This window comes from Megalobrama amblycephala, linkage group LG3 (genome assembly GCF_018812025.1).
Source record: "Megalobrama amblycephala isolate DHTTF-2021 linkage group LG3, ASM1881202v1, whole genome shotgun sequence".
Classification (NCBI taxonomy): domain Eukaryota; kingdom Metazoa; phylum Chordata; class Actinopteri; order Cypriniformes; family Xenocyprididae; genus Megalobrama; species Megalobrama amblycephala.
Window position 1 is genome coordinate 26892443 of NC_063046.1, and position 23316 is coordinate 26915758.

The following is a 23316-nucleotide window of genomic DNA, read 5'->3' on the forward strand; positions in this document are numbered from 1 at the left end:
AACTGAGCTTGGCTGTTATTACATGCACTGTAATCCAGTATTATTTCCAGTATTATTCAATCTTGGATGTTTGATTGCTCATGCTCATTCCCCCTCTTTTTACATTTGCATTTACCTTTGTTGTTATCTAATGTGTACATAAAAAATGTGTTTTTCAAATTAATTTTTGAAGTGAATTGCTGTCTAACTCTCTGTATCTCCAAACTGCCGTACCCAAACACATTGTTTGCGGCCAGTTCTTGACAATAAGAGTTCACACTTGGCAAGTTTGGTTTGATTAAAATGAACTCTGGTGTGATTGCTTACCTTGCATACAAGTGTGAACACACCCATAATGCTTCAGTGCAGTGGCACATTGATTAGAGTCAACAGTTTCATTGGGAGTCATATACAGACCTCTGCAGGAGAAACCTAAAACTGCAGCTTGAGTTCAAACTGTTCAACAGTACCCAACAACAGACACACACACAATTCCTCCCCTTACCCCACATGAGTCCCCCTCTCCCCTTTACCTCCCAGTCAATGGGACCTGAGCAGTTGGCAGAGCTGCAATGGGTAAAAGGAGACTTGGGGAGGCTCGAAGGGGTACTGAGACCTACACATATTTTCAGCTCTCTGATGAGATGCTTATGTAGAACTGCTTCCTGAAATGGGCTGATCAAAAGTGATCACAAGGGGTCACAATGTCACAGCAAAAGAAGCCTGTTTTTTTTTCTCCCAAACTTTTTCTCAAGACTAAAAGTATTTATTTATCTATTTAAAGTCAGCATAAGGTTTGTGTTACATATCACTTCTTCTCTCATCTGACCACAAAATCACTTCCCACACCACACTTGGTCATTATTATGATTTTTGGCAGACTCTCTAGAGTTCTGACATGCTTTCATTTTGAGTAATTGTTTCCTTTGTGCCACTCTCCCATAAAGGCTCATGTTATGCAGAACTCTTGATATGTTTGACTGGTGCAGGTTCTCAGCTTCTCTATGGCATCGATCACAGTCTTCCCTCTTGTTTTGATGAATGACCTTTTTAGACACTTTCTGATTATTCAACAAACAATGACTTGTATCCAAACACTTTTTTTTCCTAATTTAGGCATTTTAGTTATTTAATCTTCATATTCACAGCTCTCCTTCAGAATCATAGCTCTTAACTTTGGAGTTTTCAGCCAGACAATGTGGTAGTAATTTTGGTGATTCACAGTTTGAGGCCAGTAGTTTGTCAGTTATGTCCTTGTTAGGGCAATTCTTCTTCATCATGTAAACTTAAAGCTTCTGCAACACTGAATGCTTATGTAAACGGCATATTTCAGCTTTTTTATTTTTAGTGTTGATTTCAAATGTTAAAACAATGTTAAAAATTTAATTTCAGTGTTAAGAAACAAAATATCAGAGAAACCCCATTTTTGTCTATCCATCTGAAAACCCAAGCTCATTCTTAATGCAACCCGATCTCACGGCAGTTCGTACGTATTTTACAATGTGGCTAATTCGTACGAATTCGTACGACCTCACTCGTACGAATTCATATGTTTTTTGCTAAATCGTACTTATTATACGAGTTGCCAAATTCGTCTGAATTCATACGAATGACCTACCCCTACACTTACACTTCGAGTCAACATGAAACTGACCCTATATACTTTTTTTCATAAATGTTTTGTTGTGCATGATTCATTTGTGAGTGTTATTCAAAAAAGATTGTATTGTAATATTTCATCAAAAGTAATAACTTGCTTTGCCTTCAATATGAGTTTTCTTTCTCAGGCTGTCGCCAAGCCCTTTTTTCTTTTTTACCCCTCCCCTCCCATCACCTGCATTCATGTCTTCACATATGTTCGTAAAGCCTAAAAGGCTTCAGGTGTGAAGGTTTTGAGCTGTCATTTAGCACTTACTGCACAATGAGGTAGAAATAAAGGAGGATGGGAGACAACTTGTGGCTGGGAGGAAGTGTTGTGGCAGTTAAGCCTCTCCCTCAAAACTGTTTTCAGGGGAAGTGCCATTAATTTCAGCAAAGATTTAATTATCATTTAGTTTAAAAAATGTTTGTTGAATCACGCAACAACCAATATTTATATTAGTGGTCAATAAATAGGTTTTTGTTCAGTGTTTAAATTATTATCCTCAATCCTAAATATGATTACAGACTTTTAAAGTACCGTTATTTACTGTTAATATGCCAAAGCTTGAAGTGTAATATTATTTCATCTCCTTCATGTAAATATACAATATAATGATTAAGCAATATCGCATACTGGTTTACTGCATAGCAGTTTTGCATTTTTTACCACTGAACATGAGATAACAGTATATAAGCCCTCCACCAATCTTGCTGTTTGACAGTGACACAAACAAAACCATTTTTTCTATGACTTTCTTTCTTGTGAGGAACACAAAGATATTGATGAATAAGACCTGACATTTTTCAAGGAAGGTGTCAAAAATCTGTCGATCAGTGTTTGATGTTTTGGCTGAAACATTTTAATCATTTCTAGGGTAACATGGGCTTATTAGGAGTGTTAAATAATAACTAAAAGTAAATGAAGTTACTTCCCAATGACCAAATAGTGGCAAAATATACCTCCTAAAAATGGTTACTTCCCAGTTTTGAACATTTCCTAGAAATATTGAAACAGGGAAAATATGGTTAATATTTGTTATAGCTGGCTTGATCATTCACAGTCTACTCACACAGAGTAAATCGTTCACTTTCATTAGCTCTACTTTGCTCGACCTAGTTATTTTTTAAGATAGCTAAAACATTTAAAAAAGAAAGAAAAAAAAAAAAAAGAATAACTGAATGGTAGGGATTTATTTTAATTCAGGCATCCTAAACAGATATTTACAGCAGCCAGCTCAGATTTGAAATTATGGAGAAAATCAGCTTCATATACATTTGAGGAACTGACCCATCAAATGAGGGGAAAAATAAAAAGAATGATAAAACAGTTCAATCCTATAAGATTTATCACACACACAAGGAATTTGTCTTTATGTAGCTTCCAGTCAAAACAAACAAAAAAAGCTATAGATAGATGGATAGATAGATTTTAGTTATAGTGATTATGTTTAGTTGTGGGGTAGGGATGGGTTAAGGGATCTAGAATACGGTCATGCAGAATAAGGCATTAATATGTGCTTTATAAGTACTAATATACTGCCAATATGCTAGTAATATGCATGCTAATAAACAACTAGTGAATAGTGAATGTGTGTACCTAATCTAAAGTGTTACCTTATTTTTTATTTTTATTTTTTTTTTAACTGTTCATTATCATTGATTGTGAGGAATGGCTTCAAAACCCACAGTGTAATCCATCAATATAACAAAATCCGTCTGATGGCATGTCTCTCACAGAAATGGGAGATTGGGTAATCGAGTTGAGACAGACCATTATCGAGGTTAAAAAAAAAAATCAGTCTTCAATGCTGTCTGAGCCAGTTTTATTTCCACCTCAGTCTAAAAACGGGCAGCTTTTCCTCACTGCTGCTGCTTTAAGGATCCTCCCTCCATTTTTTTGAGAATGAGCAGTGTATTCCAAGCCTTGCTGGGTTTGACTGCAGCAAAGGACAGGAGAGCGAGCGAGAGCAGTCGTGAAGGCAGAGGAGGAGGGGTTTGGTTAGCGGCGAGACTAACTACACCGCAGCAGGGCTGTGAGCGACCAGTCAGTGAGCATTCCCTTATCTACCAATGGAATGCAACAGCTGCAGCAGCCTGTGAGCGTGTGCTTTTCAGTCAGCGTGTTTGTAAAAGGGGGAGGGAGGGACGGTCATGGTGGGCCAGCAGGAACCCCCCTGAAAGACCCCCAACTCTCAACCCCCCACGTTCTCTAGCAGCTGGGCTCCTGAAAGGCAGCTCAACCAAACGTAAGCGTGAGAGACACAGAGAAAGCGAGAGGCTCGACAGGGCAGCACACTCCGAGACAGAGAGAGAGAGCAGAAAGTAAGGGAAGTGGAGCAGGGAGCCTCGGAGGGGGGTTGAGGAGGTGAGCGAAGGGTGAAAAGGAAGAGAGGCGAGGGAGAGGGAAAGACAAAAGAGAAGGAGAACCAGAGTGGAGGGAGACCAGAGGGAAATGGCTTCGGAGGAGACCGCTGGAGGAGCTCGCAAAGCCACCAAGAGCAAACTATTTGAGTTCCTCGTCCATGGAGTGGTACGTACCCTCTCGGCACATGTGTGTGTGTGTGTGTGTGTGTGTGTGTGTGTGTGTGTGTGTGTGTGTGTGTGTGTGTGTGTATGAGCTCAGCTACAGACACAGCCCATGCGTTTGAGTGATAGCGCTGAACGGTGTCCATGTGAAGGTTATTTCCAGTCCTCCGGATCCCGGCTCCGCGCCGCTCTTCTTTTTAAAGCGGAGACGGGGTGGGGAAGAGAGGCGAACGAGGGAGGTGAGTGTTTAAAAAAAAAAAAAAAAAAAAGAGCGAGAAGGATCGGCAAATGCAAAAGAAAGGCCAAAGGTAGCCACTTTGTCACTGGAGGCTGCATGCGTTTGGCAGCATGCCTAAGGTGACGAGCGCTTTCATTCAAAACACAAGCCACTCTCTGACTTAACACTATTATTACAACTCCAAGAACACATCAAGTGCTTCGCAGATTACATCTCCTATGTAGATTAGCGTGTCTGTTGTCATGTTGTTCATTAAAAATTCAAGCTAGTCCTAGAGCTAAAGAGTGTATTTGAAATAGTAGTAATGATTACTACTGATAATACTGTAACACGGACTGATGTTTCTCCTGTGACACTATTAAAGGTTTGATGCAGGAGAGGCAATAAGGATCCACTTATTGTCTGCACCTTTGTGTACATACAGTAGCGCTGTAATCTTTTATTTATGATTAGCAGGGCTTTGTCTAGCCAGAGCAGATCAATCTGAAGTGAAAAGCAGTTTGTAGTAAAGAGAGTGTAATGCGTAAAGCTGCATTCATTATGCTTCTTGTGCTCTGTGTTTTTGTTCTTGTTATAATTTCTTGCTGTTTCTGTAAAGCGACCTTGGCTACCTTAATAATACTTGCTTTACTTGTTTTACTTGTTTTACTAATACTACCACTATTTATAATAATAATAACATATTATAATAAAAAATATTATTATAATATATCAAATTATTATAATTACATTTACAGTATTACATACTTCATTGATTACTGTCTAGAATAGATTTTTTTTCTTTTTATTATATTAATTAGACTATTCAGCTACTGTGAGATATACACTACTGTTCAAAGGTTCAGACTGAGTAATATTCGGTTTTCTTTTTTTGAAATAAATAAATTTTAAACATCCTGTTATTCAGAAAAGATGCATTAAATTGATCAAACATGACAGCAAAGACATTTTATAATGTTACAAAATATATCTATTTTAAATGAATGCTGTTTAAAAAAAATGGTTACATTTTCTATTCATCAAAAACATTGATCACAGTTTCTACAAAAATATTAAGCAGCACAACTGTTTTCAACATTGGCAATAGTAAGAAATGTTTCTTGAGCAGCAAATCAGCATATTAGAATGATTTCTGAAGGATCATGTGACACTGAAGACTGGAGTAATGATGCTGAAAATTCAGCTTTGCCACCATAGGAATAAATGACATTTTAAAATATATTCAAATAAGTATTTATTTAAATGGTAACAATAATTCAAATTATTACTGTTTTACTATATTTGTGATCAAATAAATGTTTTAAGGCTGGAATACACCACATGACTTTTGCCCAGATTTTTGTCCTGATTTACTAGACACTAGCTGACACTAGTTCCCGTAAGTCAGAGGCAGTCTGCAGATTTGAGAAAGATTCCATAGAAAATTGCATAGTATATGATTGTCACAGACCTTTTATTTATTTTAGCTTAATACTGTGATTCCATCCAGTCAGATGATATCAAACATGTTATTTTGAGCCGATTTCAGAACGCATTGTTTTCATTTGTCACGTGTTTCCGTGTGAGTTTGTTGTGTTCGGAACGACTTGAAAGTCTGATAGTGTGTGATCCTCAGTCATTTATTGCATGATGTCCAGTTTTCCCTCTTTAACTATGTACAAACTCGGCAAATGTATGATGACTAGTGTTTTAAAATCTGTTCGGATGTAGTGCATTCCAGCCTTTAGTGAGCAAAAACTTTTAAACTATAGTGTATATGATGACTTGAGTTCTTTATGGTTTAATAGTTAATTCTGGCATGCGATGTGTTTTATAATATATTTTCTAAGAGAACACTTTTTCACTTGCAGTGATCTTGGTTTGCTTCATAAATAACCTTTTGTTCACCGTTTGCCTCAGTTCTGCATAGAGTTGCTTTAACTTTTTACACACAAGGCTGAGTTTGGATGATGAATGAAGAAAATGGTGGTGTTGCCTCTGCAGACTAATTAACCTTGGCGAAGCACTGATTGTTCCTGGGCAAATGTTTCCCGCTCCTTATTTTGGCTTCCTCTCCTTTTATGTCCTCTCCTATGCCTGTGTTGTTCTCCTCTGCTTCTCCTATGTTACTTTCTGGACTTATGAGTAATTTGGATTACCTCAGCCTGACCTTTGCTATTGTTCACCTTGCTGCTTCTGTGCTGCACTCCTGTCTGAAGCCTGTCATGTGCACGTTATACTGTATATTCTTTGTTACATGACAGTTTGTTTGACCACAGCTTGAGCTTCAAGAATGTGGTGGTTCAGCCTTGTTCCCAAGGCAAGGAACAGTATGTGCACATCAAGGTTTGCAGTTAAGTTACAGTTTGAATAACTTCTAGTATGAGTGAAATTATGAGTGAAAGTTTATTTTGTGTCGAAGGAAATCTGTGGTCAATTATGTACAGTGTCATTTGCCGTCTCTTGTTTGAATTTTCTAAATCAGTGTATATGAAATGTTCTTGAGATATTTTGTCTCTCTGTGTTAAATCGCTTGTGCTTGGGCGATGACTTGTTGTTAGTTTTGTGTATATTCTGTCTCAGTTCTTATTTTCTTTTTGATTTCTTCCAGACGCTTAGTTTTGGCTCAATGTTGAGTTTAGATTAGGTGTCACAGTATCAGTGTTTTACTAATACACATTACTGGTAATCTGTTATTAACTCTTTCTCTCTCAGACACAAAATAAAATGTGCAGTCTCGGTTAATGACAGACTCAGTCTTACTGTGTAACTGTGTGGATAAATAAAGATGACCTACAGGTCATTTCACTCTAGGAGCGGAAACTTTCATTCCAGTTCACTTTAAAAAAAGAAAACTTACTACCATGGTGAAACACAGTAAGATGAGAACAGTATTTTTACCTGTTAAGTTTTGGTTTAACTATAATAAACTGTTTAAAATTAAGTAGCAAAACAAAAACCACTATGACTTTTACCCCATTTTGCTTGTTGCTTCAAAGAACAATCATATTGTGAAACATTGCAATGATTTTGAAACTATCAGAAGAACTAAATGCAAAAATCGAACCTTTCATTTATATGTAACATGTACAGTCAGTTTAGTGTTTCCTGTGCTGGTTTGTCTCTGTGGTCATTGATTAAGTTATGCAGGTGTTTCTTGTTGTGTTAATGATCTCTGTGTGTATATAAGCCCTCAGTTCATTCTGTTCTTTGTTCGATGTCATCATTGTCTGAGTTTAACGTACAGTGATCTCCACAAATATTGGCACCCTTAGTAAATATGAGCAATGGTGTCTGTAAAAATAAATCTGCATTGTTTATCCTTTTGATCTTTAATTAAAAAAAAAAAAAAAAAAAAAAAAAAATCACAATTCTAACCTTTCATTGAAGTAAAACAATTGAATGTGGGGGAAACTCACATTATGAAATAAATGTTTTTCTTCAATACATGTTGGCACCCCTAGAAATTCTTGTGAGTAAAATATCTCTGAAGTATATTCCCATTCATATTTACATTTTTTTTTAGCAGACCAGGGTAAATAGGAGCATGAAATTGTCCAGCCATGACTTCCTGTTCCACAGGAGTACAAATATGTATAAACACAAAGGCCAAATTCCCTTAATCATTCATCACAATGAGAAAAAAAAAACAATAATATAGTTCTGATGTGCAGCAAAAGATTGTTGAGCTTCACAAAATAGAAAGTGGCTGTAAGAAGATAGCTAAAGCATTGAAAATCCCCATTTCCACTATCAAGGCAATAATTAAGAAGTTCCAATCAACTAAAGATGTTACAAATCTGCCTGGAAGAGGACAAGTGTCTAAATCGTCCTAATGACTCTCCAAGAATCACAGCTGGAGAATTGCAGAGATTAGTTGAGTCTTTGGGTCAAGAAGCCTAAAAAAATTACCAAACAGCACCTACATCACCAAAAATTGTTTGGAAGGGTTTCAAGAAAAATCCTCCTTCCTCATCCAAAACCAATCTCCAGCATATTCAGTTGTCAGATACGACTGGAACTTCAAATGGGATCTGGTTCTATGGTCAGATGAAACTAAAAAGAGCTTTTAGGCATCAAACCCACCAGATGGATTTGGTGCACACCAAGGTTATAATCGTTAACGAAAACAAATGAAAAAACTAAAACTAGGTGGGAAAAAAAACATTGTCGTTAACTGAAATAAAAATAAAAACGAGGCATTACAAAAAAACGATAACTAACCAAAACTGTAATGTGTGTTTGGCAAAACTAACTAAAATAAAATAAAATTATAGATTAAATGTCCTTAGTTTTCGTCTTTCATCTCTCACTCACGCGTCTCTCTCACATACTCGCGCGCGCACAGCCCCTCCCCTCCATGCACACCGCGTCTCCATGAGAACGAGTGTTCGACGTTGAAAGCAAGTTCACGAAAGGTTGGTATCTCGTGAACACCTTTACACAATCACACATTAACAAGTGGTATAAAAATATTTTTAATTCTGAATATAATTTTGTCAGTGTGTTAATGTCGACCCGAGAAGCGATTGCTACTTTAAAAAGTAATTCACAAGTTTGAGGTAAAATGCACTTGGGTTGTCGATGTCAAAACACTATATAAGCTGTGATTCAAATATTAAATATTTAATGTTTTTTTTTTTTTTTTTTTTTTTTGTTATTTGTCATGTTCTTTTCTCAGATTGAGCTCCCTGACAATCTGACAGAAATGTCTTGTTGTGGCTCAAAAATGGGTTGAATACATGCGGTTCATGTATGTCTTCTTTAGTCTGTTGGCTCTTTAGGTTTTTTAATGGCACACGTCACTTACACGTGTACTGGTTTTATTTTTGAATGAATATTTTCTAAAATTGTATGATGTTTTTGTTGAGTTATTATTTACACAATACTTTTTCTGACCTTTTTGAATCTTGCCCCTGACAAATAACCCCACAAAAATGTGTCACTGAGCACAAAATGAAGCTTCTTCCCTGGCCATCCCAGTCCCCTGACCTGAACCTTAAAGAAAATGAGTGGAGTGAACTGAAAAGAAGAAGCACAAACATGGAGCTGGAATCTGAAGGATCTAGAGAGATTCTGCATGAAGGAATGGTCTCTGATATCTTGTCAGGTGTTCTCCAAACTCATCAGGCTCTATAGAAGAAGTGTCAGAGCTGTTATCTTGGGAAAAGGATGTTGCAATAATTGTGGCCAACGTGAACTAGAGAAAAACATTTATTTCATAATGAGCCTTTTCCCCCATTGTCAGTTGTTTTGCTTCAATGAAAGGTTAGAATTTTGTGGGGTTTTTTTAATGAAAAATCAAAAGGATAAACAATGCAGATTTATTTTCACAGCCTCCTTAGCTCATATTTACCAAGGGTGCCAATATTAGTGGAGGGCACTGTAATTGTGTTTCATGTTTTCTCCAAGCGTTCTGTTATGATTTAATAAAGACTGTTTATTTTTGGATTCTCTATCGTTGTGCACTTCTGTGCAACCACACTGCTTGTCAATATGTTAGCATGCGCTAATTTTCGTCAGTCTGTATGAATCCAATACAATTTCAGATTCCGAAAGTTATGTTTAAATAAACTCTAAACTTTGCAATCAGATTCACATATTCGTTTACATGTATTCTGAAAGAAAGAAAAAAATCAGTGCATGCGCAGTACCCAGTTGCCTCATTCAGAAATAGAGAAAGCCACCTCAGTGATGTAACCAGGGCTATCGTAAGCGTAATTTCCATTTTGCCTCTGACATGTTTATATTTCAGAAATATATTACTATAAAATACCACTCTCCTTCACTGACCAGTTTATAAGACATAATACATCAACAAACATTCAAGGGCTTATATGGCTAAAATGTTCCCGTTCAATTGATTATTTAAGACCTACGCCACCCCTCAGTCAGATCAAAATTTAATTCAAATCGAGCTCAGTCAGACTGAGTTGTTTACTTGAAGGTTTTCAGTCCTATTATAAACTGACTTTGGTTACATATAAATATAACTAATGTAAATATCTGCAGTAACTCGTAGAAGGCACAGGAGCGAAGTAATGTAGTTATGGACGTCTATCTAATCAGATGTCTGTGCGCTGCGCAGTTATTGTATTAACAGCAAGCAAAGAAAACTCCAGAGGGACGTGCATGTTTTTGTGCAAAAAGTTGTTTATCAGCCGGAATCGGGCAGGAGTGCTCATCACTCAAAGCTGATTGACAGCTCAAACACCGCCAGTCTCTCTGAAGTGCAAATCCACATGGTGTGACTGCTGGAAAATATTCCAAATAAAATGTTTTCCTTCCTACCTGCATCCAAATTTATATTCAAAGAGGTTTGTGAACAAAGCAGCGACTAAGAGAGAGACAGCAAAGGACAGTAATTGTTTAAACTATTTTAAGTGGTACATTTCATGTTCAGGGTTTTTTTTTTTTTTACTCTGTTTATGTGTGTTACTCTAATAACAATAGGAATCTGATGAAAGGCTCTTATACCCCGTCTCTAGCCATTAAGCATGATAATTTCTCCTGCTTGGTCAGTTTTTCCTGTGTTCATGTGAGCATAAGACAGCTCAACAGCAAACACACAGTTGAAAGCATCTGGCAACACATCAGACAGAAAGACAAAGAAAGTGTTTAGCTGCAGCATTCAGGGAATAACAGAAATGTTACACCTGCAAGCGTGTGGCCTTATCAAATGCTAAATATCTCATTGTATGTCATTGTCTTTCATTACCTTGCAACTCAATGCTACCTGCACAGTCTGCTCTTATTTCACAACAGTCTAGAGTTCACTTCATCTGTCTCCTGACCTGCAGACATAACAGAGCTCAAGCTCATGTGAGGTACATCATTAGTAGGTACATCACAGTCACTTCCTTTGTGTAAATTAAACACAAATCCATCTAAAATCAGCAGTTAGTTACTCTCACACATTTGTTCCACATTCCACATCTGCAGCAGTTCAATGCCAACCCTTCCTGTTTAACTGAAGTGAAAAGATGTTTCTCACAACATAGCCACATGGTGAGAAAGTGATAGTGTTTAACTTAACTATGCCATAGGATTCATTCACACCATTAGGAATGGTGCTTGATGGATTCAGATCTTCTCCAGTGGTTCTTTGACTTTGGCGGCTTTATAAAATAATGTTTAATAATGTTGAGCAGCACTTCATCAATCAGATGTGGTTAGTGAATGTTGTGTTCTAAGAAATGATTTTTCAGCCATATACAATAATGCTGGTGTAATGAACCTACACTAAGCTTTGTCCTCCTCGGTTACTGTTGCTACAGTAAGAACATCCCATAAGAATGAACTGGAGATTTTCGTTAACTTTCTTTTCCGTGCGCATCAATTGGTAAAATGTTTAGTTTGCATTTTTCTTTAAAGCTGTTGTCTGTAACTTTTTTGTGTTCAAAATTTACAAAAAGTATATAAAGAGAATGTACAACATGAATTCATTTACCAAACCATGTTTTTGTCTTAACCTGAATCATTGTGGTACACTTATAATAAGTGTTTTTATTCGGACTATTTTAGACCGGTCTGGTAGAAACCGCTGCGGAGTAGCACAGCACCTGCGTTACTCGTCATCATAGACATAAACAGAGAGAAGTAGCTCCGGCTACAATGTTCTTCTGCAAGATACATGCAGTTCTGTTTATTAACTGCTGGAGCGCCAAAAGTTACAGACTGCAGCTTTATAGAAATTGTTAAATTATGTAGTAACATAAGTCACAACTTTCGAGACTTGGAATTTGAAGAAAAGGCTTCTCACAGTCAACTTAAAAGATAAACTCTTTTGATAATGATTACAAGTGATAACAACATTGGTGTAAAGTGAATTTGATTTGGTTGGATTATTTTGGTATGATTCATAAGCTTTTTTGGATTATTTATTCTGACACATCTCTTGCAAAAGTAGATGAAACTGAAAATAGGTGAACAGTTATGTTTTGGATGAGAAATTATTGTGTAATACAAAACTATTGAATACTGAACTTTTGAAATTATGCTTTGTGATACATCAGTGCATTTTTACACTTGATTTTCCCCTGAAATGCAGTTCTGTCCTGCTTTCTGAGTTTCAGCGTTTTGTCATTATATCATCTTTTTCTTCTTTCATCTGTTCCCTCAACATTTCTTTGTTTGATATGGCTTCAGTTATTCTCATTGAACTCATTTTCCTCATTATGACTTAGACAAAGAGTGTACACTTTTGTCTATTTTTGTCTTACCACTCTATGTATTTGTTTTTTTTCTGTCACTCCAAGACGTACCTTTGACATGCTCTCAAATTGCCTGTCCAATTTTACTGCCAGCACCACAATCCTTTTTTTGTTTGGTTTTTTTCTTAGTAAAGAAAATCCTGCATTGCATTCATTAACCTATCACTACCATGTTTGTCTAGTTAGCTGGTTCATCTTTATGTAGAGCATGGATGTGTATTATCATAGGGAACTTTGTCTTTCATCAAGTATATATACATATATACAGGGTGTGATTTGTGAAAAAAACAGAGGGGGGGATGATTTGAAATGTTATTTTTAAAAACCACAGTGGAGATATATAATATTTTTGGCAGCTGTTACAAAAAACATTTTTACAAAAAATCTTCTGATTTAACCTTGAGATTTGAAGTATTAGACAGCTTAGATATTTGCAACACTATCTACAATGACACTAATGCTCCCCCAAGAAAATTTAGATTTCCCTGGTGTACATATGTGCATTTTTAAGACGTTTTAAGGCCAACAAATTGGATAACAATAGCTTTATCCATGTCAACAAATACATACATGCATGCACAGTTTGAGGCAGCTTTAACCGCATGTTTGGTAATTTCATGACTTAACTTACAACAGAACAACGACGGTCATTGCCCGTAGCTTCTTTTGCACTTTATTTAAGCTATAATAAAGTAATTCTGTCAGGACCACTATCGTCAAATATGATAGATAATGCATAGAGTTTGTATTGGCGGTATGGTTCTGTTCTGGGCAAGAACTCCCTGCGCATCCATGCAGCCTAGCATGGATAAGAGCAGGGAGAGCAGCAATAAACCCCCCAGGGTAAACAGAACAGGACCAACATGCAGATATCATTAAATGTCATGATTTAACATACACATTTTTCAAGAATTAGTCTGATTCAGGGGAAATAATAAGGCCAATCCTGACTGAAGAGAGGAGGAGCTGGGAATGGAGGAGGATAATTTGCTCCTGAGAAATGCAATAGCTGCTGATAATACGGAGGAGCTTATATATAGATGCCGTAATAGGCGTCGTATTCCTATAGGTAGATGCAAGTCACCTGGGAGTCAGCTGATGCAAGCTTGACTGACGTGACCTGCCAGAACTGAAGCTACGCTAGATTTCTGTCAGGACCACTATCGTCAAATATGATAGATAATGCATAGAGTTTGTATTGGCAGTATGGTTCTGTTCTGGGCAAGAACTCCCTGCGCATCCATGCAGCCTAGCATGGATAAGAGCAGGGAGAGCAGCAATAAACCCCCAAAACAAACCATATGCTGATATCCCCCAACACAAACTGAGTGCGAAAATCTGAATGCCATTTTTCCTCAAAATGCAGTTACCTGAATGACCTGAATTTTTTTTTTTTTTTTTTTTTTAAATAAATGGGGAAAGCTTACACCCGTAGCGGCAGCAAATCTGATACAACAAGCATGTTGTAGCGCATTTAGTTAGCGATTTTTATATATCATATATGCTTACACCTTTAGCAGCAATCTAGTCGGGGAAGCATACACCCATTGCCTAATAATTTTTTTTTTTTTTTCTCTCTTCTCTCTCCGATTGGGGGAAGCTTACACCCCTAGTGGCAGCAATCTGTTACAACAAGCATGTTGTAAATCACAGACTAGTATTAAACTAGTGGTAGTCAGGTTGGGGAAGCATACACCCGCAGCAATAGCTCTGAGTTAGATGCAGCGTGCAGCTAAGAAATGAAATGCAGTGCTTCCTCATCATGAGCACGATTTCTGCTCCAGTCGGGCCGATTCCTTTGGCTACGAAAGACAAGATGGCGACTCCCATGATATCACACTCCTTACAGGACCATCAAGTTAGACATTGTTAGGGTTGAATAAGAAACCTCTGTGTATTTAAAGAAAAGCATGTTACAATACTCTGATAAGTTTTCAAGCCACAGACGTTTGTTCACTTATCACAGAATGTTGCGATATGATTGGATATCATAAAGAGCATAAGTCTAAGACAACAGCTTAAGATAACATGTAGGCTACCTGAATAAACTTACCACAGTAGTGCTTATAGTATGCAGCAATGACACTAGAGCTTTGGTAACAAGCAATTTTTTAGATAGCCTTAAGATCAGCTTGTTCTAACCTTTAAGAACGAGCGTTTCCAGTGGCACTATAGCTTTAAGAAAAACGATGTTTACTATGTGCTGCACCACAACAGAAAAGCCGTTTGCACCATGAATCTTTGTTTTTCTGTCTCTACTGCAAAGCTGCTTGAATCTGCGACGTATAACGCTAAACACGGCGATCCGACCAGCGTGTGCGGCGATCAAGCCGGTTGCCAATGACAACAGATAGTAACGCACATCGCCAAATACGATCGCAAAAGCTTTGCAAAAACATTTTTACTGAGAAGGACTAGAAGCCTAAGCAAGAGTGATAGCTTTAACAACATCATGAGTTAGCTTTAAAACAATGAGCATTAAAAGGAACTTAGCTTAGCTTCGTGGAAACATTCAGAGAAAGATGAAGGAGAGTGAAATAGCCGGCTGTATGTTTGATCTCGTCTTGAAACGTTTCTTCATGCGGGGAGTGCAGATCATCTGAACTGCCAGTCCATGTCTAATTGCAGCGATGCGAGAAGCAATGCTAACCTTAACTCAGTCATTTCCAATCAGTCGGCTTATGATCAATGCAGTGAATGAGAGGTGAAATCCACAAATCCCTCTCGCTAAATTCCCGATTGCACAATTCCTAGTGAGATGATGCTGTTTGCCTGTCGAATTCGCCATTTAATTTGCTCCTGAGAAATGCAATAGCTGCTGATAATACGGAGGAGCTTATATATAGATGCCGTAATAGGCGTCGTATTCCTATAGGTAGACGCAAGTCACCTGGGAGTCAGCTGATGCAAGCTTGACTGACGTGACCTGCCAGAACTGACGCTACGCTAGATTTATGCAGCGCGCGCCGGCGCATTTGCGCATGCAATTCTTGAGTGCGCGCCACGAGCACAGTATAACGGCTGATTGGACAGTCGTGTTAATTTTTTACCGACATACCCTGACAACATCTCATCTGACCGCAGTGATAATCAATGGCTAGCTGTGCATTAAACGATTATAATGCACAACGCGGAGGTGACTAAAAGTGGCGGGGCAGTTTCTACACTCCTGAATGTTTCTGTCTGTGCGCAGCGCGATTTCCAATCTCTGTGTGCGAGTGATGTGAGTGCTTCAATCAAAGTTAAGCTGACTTGTAACTACCTGTGCATTAAACGGTTTTAATGCACACATTTCAGCCAATGAATGGAGTATTCAGACAGACTGTGGTGGTATATACATGTACACCACCACAGTCTGTCTATATTGACCTGCTCAATTCAATAGTGATCCTACTAATCTAGAGCTCTCATTTCCTGTTATGTCAATCACAGTACTTTAAGTTGTTTTAATGTTATTTTACCACAATTAAAACCATGCCTCATTCTAATGTAATTGGAGAAATAACTTAACTAATGCAATGAAATTGCATCTAAAAGATATAAAATATCATGAGTTTGTATTAGAAAAAGTTGAAACACACACCATCTGTTCTTGGGGAGACATTTATGTGTGACAAGACTATGGGTTTACTCTTTCAGAGACATTTGTTCACCATCGTGAGCTCTTGTACGTGTGAGCTGTTGTCTCTGGTGTCACAAGTGTTGAGTAGGTTGTGCATGAATTGTGTGTGCAGTTGCTTCTGCTATTATGGCAGGCAACAGCTGCTTATGCACTAGTCAGTTATAGTACGTTGAACAGACCCTATATTGATAGATATTTAAATCTTCACCTCACTTTAAACTTTAAATAAACACATATGTGCAAATATTATTTTCATGTAAATTATTTTAAAATTAATTTTTCACAATTGATTGTTAGTTATGTATGTATACAAATCATCATTATACTGATTCACTCTATACTATATCTGTAAACTCTTGTTTCAGAGTGTGTTAATCGTGTTAATTTTCTCCACCTCAGTTTCTTATGTCCATCGTTTGGTTGTCACCTTTTTTCAGCGGCCTGGCATGCCATCAGGAGCACGAATGCCTCATCAGGGGGCCCCGATGGGGCCTCCAGGACCACCGTATGGAGGGAACACCGCTGTCCGGCCTGGACTTACGAATCAGAACATGGAGGCCAGTCGTAAACGTCCCGCTCCTTCACAGCAGCAGATGCAACAGCAGCAGCAGGCAGTACAGAATCGAAACAGGAAGTGAGTATAATATAACATATACTAATGATCAGGAACCCACATAAAAATAAGAGGATGATATCATAACAGGAACATAATGTAGGTTGTAGACTTATGTAGGCTTTTGAAATTGTGAACCCCTGTTGAAGCAGCAATGTGGAGTGTTCACAATATATAAGAACTGACAGGTTTGAGTCCAACCTCCTCCCGTTCCTTTCTCCCTCCACTATCATATGAATAAAGAATTAAAAGAGAATAAAATCATAAACCCTTTAATTTTTAATCCTGGGTTAACATCATTCTGGGTTATCCTGGCAAAAGCAATAGTAACCCCATTTTGGAGCAGTAATCCATGGTTAAAAGCAGCGCTCACCCCTTTTTAACAATACAAATGTGAAAGGCTAATTTAAGGGATAGTTGACCCAAATATTCTGTCCTGATTTATTCACCCTCATGTCGTTCCAAACCTGTATGACTTCCTTTCCTATGTGGAGCATAAAAGACATTTTGGTGACCACTGACTTACATTGTATTGGCAAAAAACAAACACTGAGACATTTTTCAAAATATCTTCAAAGAAGCAAGTCATGCAGGTTGGGATGGACATGAGGGTGAGTAAATAATGACAGATTGTTCATTTTTGGCAAACATTCACTTTAACCTAGGGTTAAGATTAGCATGGAAAAAAGACATTGAAGGTGTGTCAGTGTGCCTTGAGTTTGGAAGGTCTTCAATACTAGACAACACTCTTGTATGAGCCCCAGTAAACTGTCACTGTATTCCTACAATCTATAGTACAGACACACTGGAACTGAAGTGTTCAATACAGCCAGAGCTGAATTGGTTTTCATTAAGTATGTCGATTGCCTCTGTTGCATTGATGGTTGGATGGGAAGATGTGTTTCTTCCTCTGACAGGAACTCAATTCTGTATGTTTCAAGAGAATGGCCTGATCCTGGCTGGCATGAGTTTTGATCTCAGTACATGCAGCTGAATGTGAAGCAAAAGAATTTTCATTTATAATATATATATATATATATATATATATATATATATATATATATATATAGCAAACAGCCCTTTAAAATGAAGTTATTATGACGGTATTGATGTAGGTTTCATTATGTTCTTTCCTAGTCTTACACTATGTCCTAAACAGGTGCAAAGTGGTAAAAAAGGTGCAAAAAGTTTCTTTTTCATGTAAAGATTTTGTCCTAACTGACCACAACGAGCAACAGGACATGTTGTCTCTTACTTGATTTCTATTGAGTTGTTAAGTCGGACGTCACAGTTTCCAGTCCCAAACGCTTCTTAAGATCCCAAAAGCAAACAACAAACAGTGCTAATATACACTCACACTGTGCTGTAGTACTACTGAAAAATAATGATCCTAACCAAAATCCCAGTTGGCCAGACAGTGATTCATCATTTCTGAATCGTTAAAATATTGGCGCCCAGGACACGGTGAACCCAGAAACTGTAGTGTAGGTTTTTAAAAGCTTTTCTTAAATGTGTGCTATAAACAGTGCTCAAATGGATGTTGAAATGGTATTCTAAGTTGAAACGGAGTAGAGGCGTCGACCCAAAAACAGTATTATCAGAATGAACCTAACTAGTGAATTTCAGTGGTGGTGTGCTGGGTAGCCCCGCCCACAGTAAAATCTCATTGGTCCAAAATGTCTCCATGTAGAGTAGCTGTAAATTAGACATATCTTCTGTTTGTATTTAATTGCATCATGTCACTGAGTAGTTTCACATCGACTGTGGAGAAATAAATTGCCTGTTGCTGGAAACAGGGCATTGTGTTATTCTCATCATCACTCTCGTTTTGCAGCTTTCTTATTAGGATGTATATTTCTTCTGATTTCATTTGCACTGTTTGTTCTTGGTTGCCATTTCTTGGCTGTTTTTGTATCAGAAGATTGATCCAATATGGCCCAATATGGTCCTTTCTTGTAAATCTCTGAAAATTCCCAAGTGTTTTAAATGGGGTCACTCTGTGGTCTTGTATCACAAATCTCTGTGACATGTCTTAGTTTGGGCAGTGGCGGTTGTTTAGTTGCAGTTAATCTGATCTGTGGAGTCTTCAGTCTGCTGGCCAACCACTGACTGTGCTGTTGTGACAGAAAGGGGCCACTCACTGAGAAAGAGTTTATATAATACTTGTTTTGTCATTTTTCTGGATGTCTCTCTCTCTCTCTCTTTCTGTTGTGTCTTCTCTGACTCAGCTCCATTGATTCACATACTTGCTCATTCTGTCTGTCGACCTTGTCTGACACATTAGTGTAACATTATCTTGTATTGCTACAACCCTCCTGTCTCACATCAGACTAATCAATGCAGTAGTGTGTGTGTGTGCGTGTGTGTGCGTGTGCGTGTGTGTGTGTGTGAGTGTGACCACACATGACATATCAGATCCTTTGTCCTCTAGTTCTGCTGTTTATTTTTGCAACTCCCATGTCTGTTTTGTGTATTCAGCTTTTTTAATGTGTCGACAACATATACAGAAATTCTTAACTTGCACACAAACACACTCAGTACCCTCTAATGGAGGACCCTTCGAATGCCATCAGGAAGCCTGTGGGATTTCCTGGACCAAATGAGATGCCAGGGAGGCAGATGGACATGAGAGAGGCCCAATCAGATCCCACACTCGGATCAAAGTAGGAGTTTATTCTGCTGCATGATGGATTCACACGTTTTGATCCCACCCTTGTCCCGAGCCTTGACCCCTTTACCCTGGCACATCTTGTCTCCAGAGACATTTCCCTAACAAGGATTTCCCCCCTCACTTCTGATTTATCACAAGCTTGATGTTTGATGGTTATTATCAAAGATTATTCCTTCATACTGCAATGTTTGATGATTCAGTTGTAGATCAGCTGATGTCAGTCTGTTCAATCTAACCTGACATTTGAGTCATAAAATATTAAAGATTTACGTTATTAAATACTTTGATGAATTTAGCATGGATGTGCTTGCATGTCCTGTTGCATGGCATGATGGCAGATGTAGTATGTGAGAGCTTGTTTTACACTTCAATGTAAAGCGTCATCTCTAAATGTTTTCACAAATAACCAAATATGTATTAATAAGTCGACTGAGGCCGACTGAGTTGTGCATTTCTTAGTTGATAGGATAAATATATTGAGCAGGTGAAATAAGCAAAAGTGTGCTAATAGTTTTATTTTATTTTACTTTTACTTTTACTAAAAACACTCATAAACTAGTGAGTTCTACCCAGAGATTCATTGTGGAATGACAAAAATTGTACATGGTGATCATTTTCCCTGATCTCACAGTGTTTGTACTTTTAGGTTTTGTTTTGATGATCGTTACCTGTATGGATCCTGCTTTCGAGTGTACAAAACACCAAAACGACGTTACTTTTTGTGCTCACATAAATAGTAGAGCATTCATATATGAGCGCCAATATACTTGCATCCAACACAATCGTGTATTGACACCTGTCTGCACAACACGAGCTGGTCCTGTGGACCTCTGCTGCTTTCCGAGCTTCAACTTGTGCAAGTTTAAGCAGTAACGATTCTGTTTGATTCTAGTAACGTCCTCTGTGCCAATGGTTGCCAGCACCATCTGGGCTGGCGAGGCACACACACACACTCCCACACCGGTTTTCCCGCATCCTGGACCAGCCCCAGAATTTTAGCAGATGTCCCGGGTGCTCCACTGTCAGTCTCCATAGTAACATCTTGGTTTTTTTTCTGCCTTTCCTCTCCATTTCCCCTTTCTCCCTCTTTCTGCAGTGCCAAGAGGAGGAAGATGGCTGATAAGATCCTTCCACAAAGGGTGAGTAAGAGATCTGAGCCTTTTCATTGCTTCATTGGTTTGACTGGGTTTTTTGTGTGTGCAAATGTGCACGGATGAAGATGCACGGGCGTGCACGTCTGTTCTCTATCTCGGCCCTTTTAGAGGGGCGGAATCCTCTACCAAGCAAGCGATACGATGGACACAAATGTTTTGGATGGCTTTTGCATTCCGTAATTGTCACAATAACCAGAAAATACAGATATACTTATATTTATTGTATATTGCAGAGAATATCCAGATAATTTAATACATTTAATAAATTGTAGACAATATTACAATATATAATAAATAATCTAAAATATTTGACAGCATTACGGCTGTGGGTTCATGGTGATGGTGTTGGTTGAAATCTACTATTTATAACTTAATCACTAAAAGAGGGTTTGAACATTATTGTTTATGGATGATTGTGTTTTTTAGTTTTTTTATACTCACTGTGTCACTATGAGTTGGTTGTGTTAGATAAGATAAGCAGCACTATGTGTGTGTGTTATCAGGCAATATAGATAGATAGAGCTCCAGTGGAGATGCCAGACGTATTAGTCATTGACAAAACACTCAGTCTATCGTCTACAGAACAAGAGGGGAAAATAATTAGGATTGTTTGGATTTCCTTCAGTGCATCCATTTACAAAATTGAATTATTTTTTTCAGATTCGTGAGCTTGTTCCAGAGTCACAGGCGTATATGGATCTGTTGGCATTCGAGCGCAAATTAGACCAGACCATAATGCGCAAACGGGTGGACATCCAAGAGGCACTTAAGAGACCCATGAAGGTATTTCTCATCCCCATGATCCATATATTCTTTTTTTAATTTCATGTTTCAGAACAGATCTGTTTTGTTTTGTTTTCAACCAATTAAAAAAATAGATGTCTTAGCACTTTTGTCATATCAGAGCTTTTAAAACACATAAAGCAGGAGCCTTGTGACATGAATTTTCACCTGCAGTCTTTTACTGAACCATTTTAAATATTGCTTGCATAAATCAACAGGATAATACACAAAACAACTTAAATGAGCTTAAAATGAGGCTGGTGTCTAGCTTCTTATATTTTACCCATTATTAGCTTAAAAGCATTTTTCCTAGCATAATGCCTCTGTATTTTTGTGAGCAAACTGAGGATTGGATGAAGGTAAATATTCAGATAATCTCTTTTTTGAAGCAAAAGCGAAAACTGCGTCTCTACATCTCCAACACGTTTAACCCTGCCAAGCCTGATGCAGAGGACTCCGAAGGCAGCATTGCATCCTGGGAGCTGCGTGTGGAGGGCAAACTGCTGGATGATGTGAGCCAATTGCACTTTAATCAATAATTGCACAATACAGCTATTCTAAATCCTTTAATATATAAAACACTGGGGTGCTGTTGCTTTTGTTTTGTTTTGTTGCTTTGTTTGGGGATAAATATCACATAAACTGTCTGCAGTGTTTGATCATGTGCTTTTTGTCTCTGACATCATGAATTGTGAATGGCAGCTATGTGCCTTTTGAATTAGTGAGGTTAAATTTACTATCTTAGGCTCCAAGTCTTGACCACAGACATGTGCCTCGCTTACCAGTGAGATCACTTCCCAGTCTCCATCCGAACATACATGCCAGAAGGTTCTGTGGGTCCATTGACTTGAACTGTTTTTCCTTACCCTGCTCTTTTGATAGTTGTATGCCTGCCCCTATTTATCCAATGATGCGTATCTTAAAGGAATATTCATCTAAAGCTCTGTCGACAGCATTTGTGGCATGCTTTTATTGTCAGAAAGAAATTTCAGTAACACTTCAGTATAGGGAACACGTATTCACTATTAACTACGACTTTTACCTCAATAAACTCCTAATTGACTGCTTATTAATAGTTAGTAAGGTAGTTGTTAAGTTTAGGTATTGGGTAGGATTAAGAATGTAAAATAAGGTCACAGTGCAGAATAAGGCATTAATATGTGCTTTATAAGTACTAATAAACAGCCAATATTCTAGTAGTATGCATGCTAATGAGCAACTAGTTAAAAGACCCTAAAATAAAGTGTTACCGAAATTTCAACCTAAAAAGCATAATTCCTGTAATACACTTAGGCCTACAGTGTCATGATCAGTTAAAAAATAAAACCCTGTTACTTTTACAGTTATAACTGCGAGATACCAGGAAGGGACGTGACATAACTATTCATGAAGTGCTGTTTAAATGGAGCAAACTCTACCCACTGGAATATATTAGTAACGAATAACCAGAAGTTAGAAGAAATTGTTTCCCTCTTTAAAAGTATATTAAGATAACTTGCCTGTTATCTGTAATTCGGCATTGCATAAGTATATTTTATGTTTTCATTGACAATGACCTGAAGTCTTCTTAGTGGTTTCCATCAGAATGATAAAACAGAAGTCTAGCGAGCTGAAGCTGAGGGTCGTTGCACATTTGTTTTTGCTCAAGCATGTTCCCTTCATCTACAGCCACAAAAGCACTGGAGCATGGCTGAACATGCAAAAAGTACAACAAAAAAAACCCCTTTGACATTCATGACCTTCATTATCTCTTTAAGGATACCAACATTTACCCATGCAAAGACAGCAGAATAAAGAATAAAGTAAGACATTCTGTCATCAGTGAAATCATAGGTTTATAAGATAATATAGAATGTTGTTGTTTTCTTTGTTGAAAGCATTTTGGATTGTGATCTGA

The 23316-nt window shown here is 37.8% G+C and overlaps 1 protein-coding gene across 6 annotated transcripts in view; it reads left to right on the forward strand.

Annotated features, from left to right (window-relative positions):
* The window catches only part of smarcd3b (SWI/SNF related, matrix associated, actin dependent regulator of chromatin, subfamily d, member 3b), a 48762-nt gene that overhangs the window by 18681 nt on the left and 6765 nt on the right, over positions 1-23316 (forward strand). Inside the window, exons 1-6 of one of the 6 annotated variants that reach the window (XM_048184732.1) lie at positions 3515-4150; positions 16636-16832; positions 19385-19474; positions 20579-20621; positions 21297-21419; positions 21809-21931. In XM_048184732.1, coding sequence (XP_048040689.1) covers positions 4073-4150; positions 16636-16832; positions 19385-19474; positions 20579-20621; positions 21297-21419; positions 21809-21931 — 654 coding nt within the window. In that variant the 5' untranslated portion in view covers positions 3515-4072. Of the gene's footprint in view, positions 1-3514; positions 4151-15548; positions 15800-16635; positions 16833-19384; positions 19475-20578; positions 20622-21296; positions 21420-21808; positions 21932-23316 lie in introns of those variants that run through there. The other 5 variants (XM_048184731.1, XM_048184733.1, XM_048184735.1 and 2 more) reach the window with 5 other exon arrangements.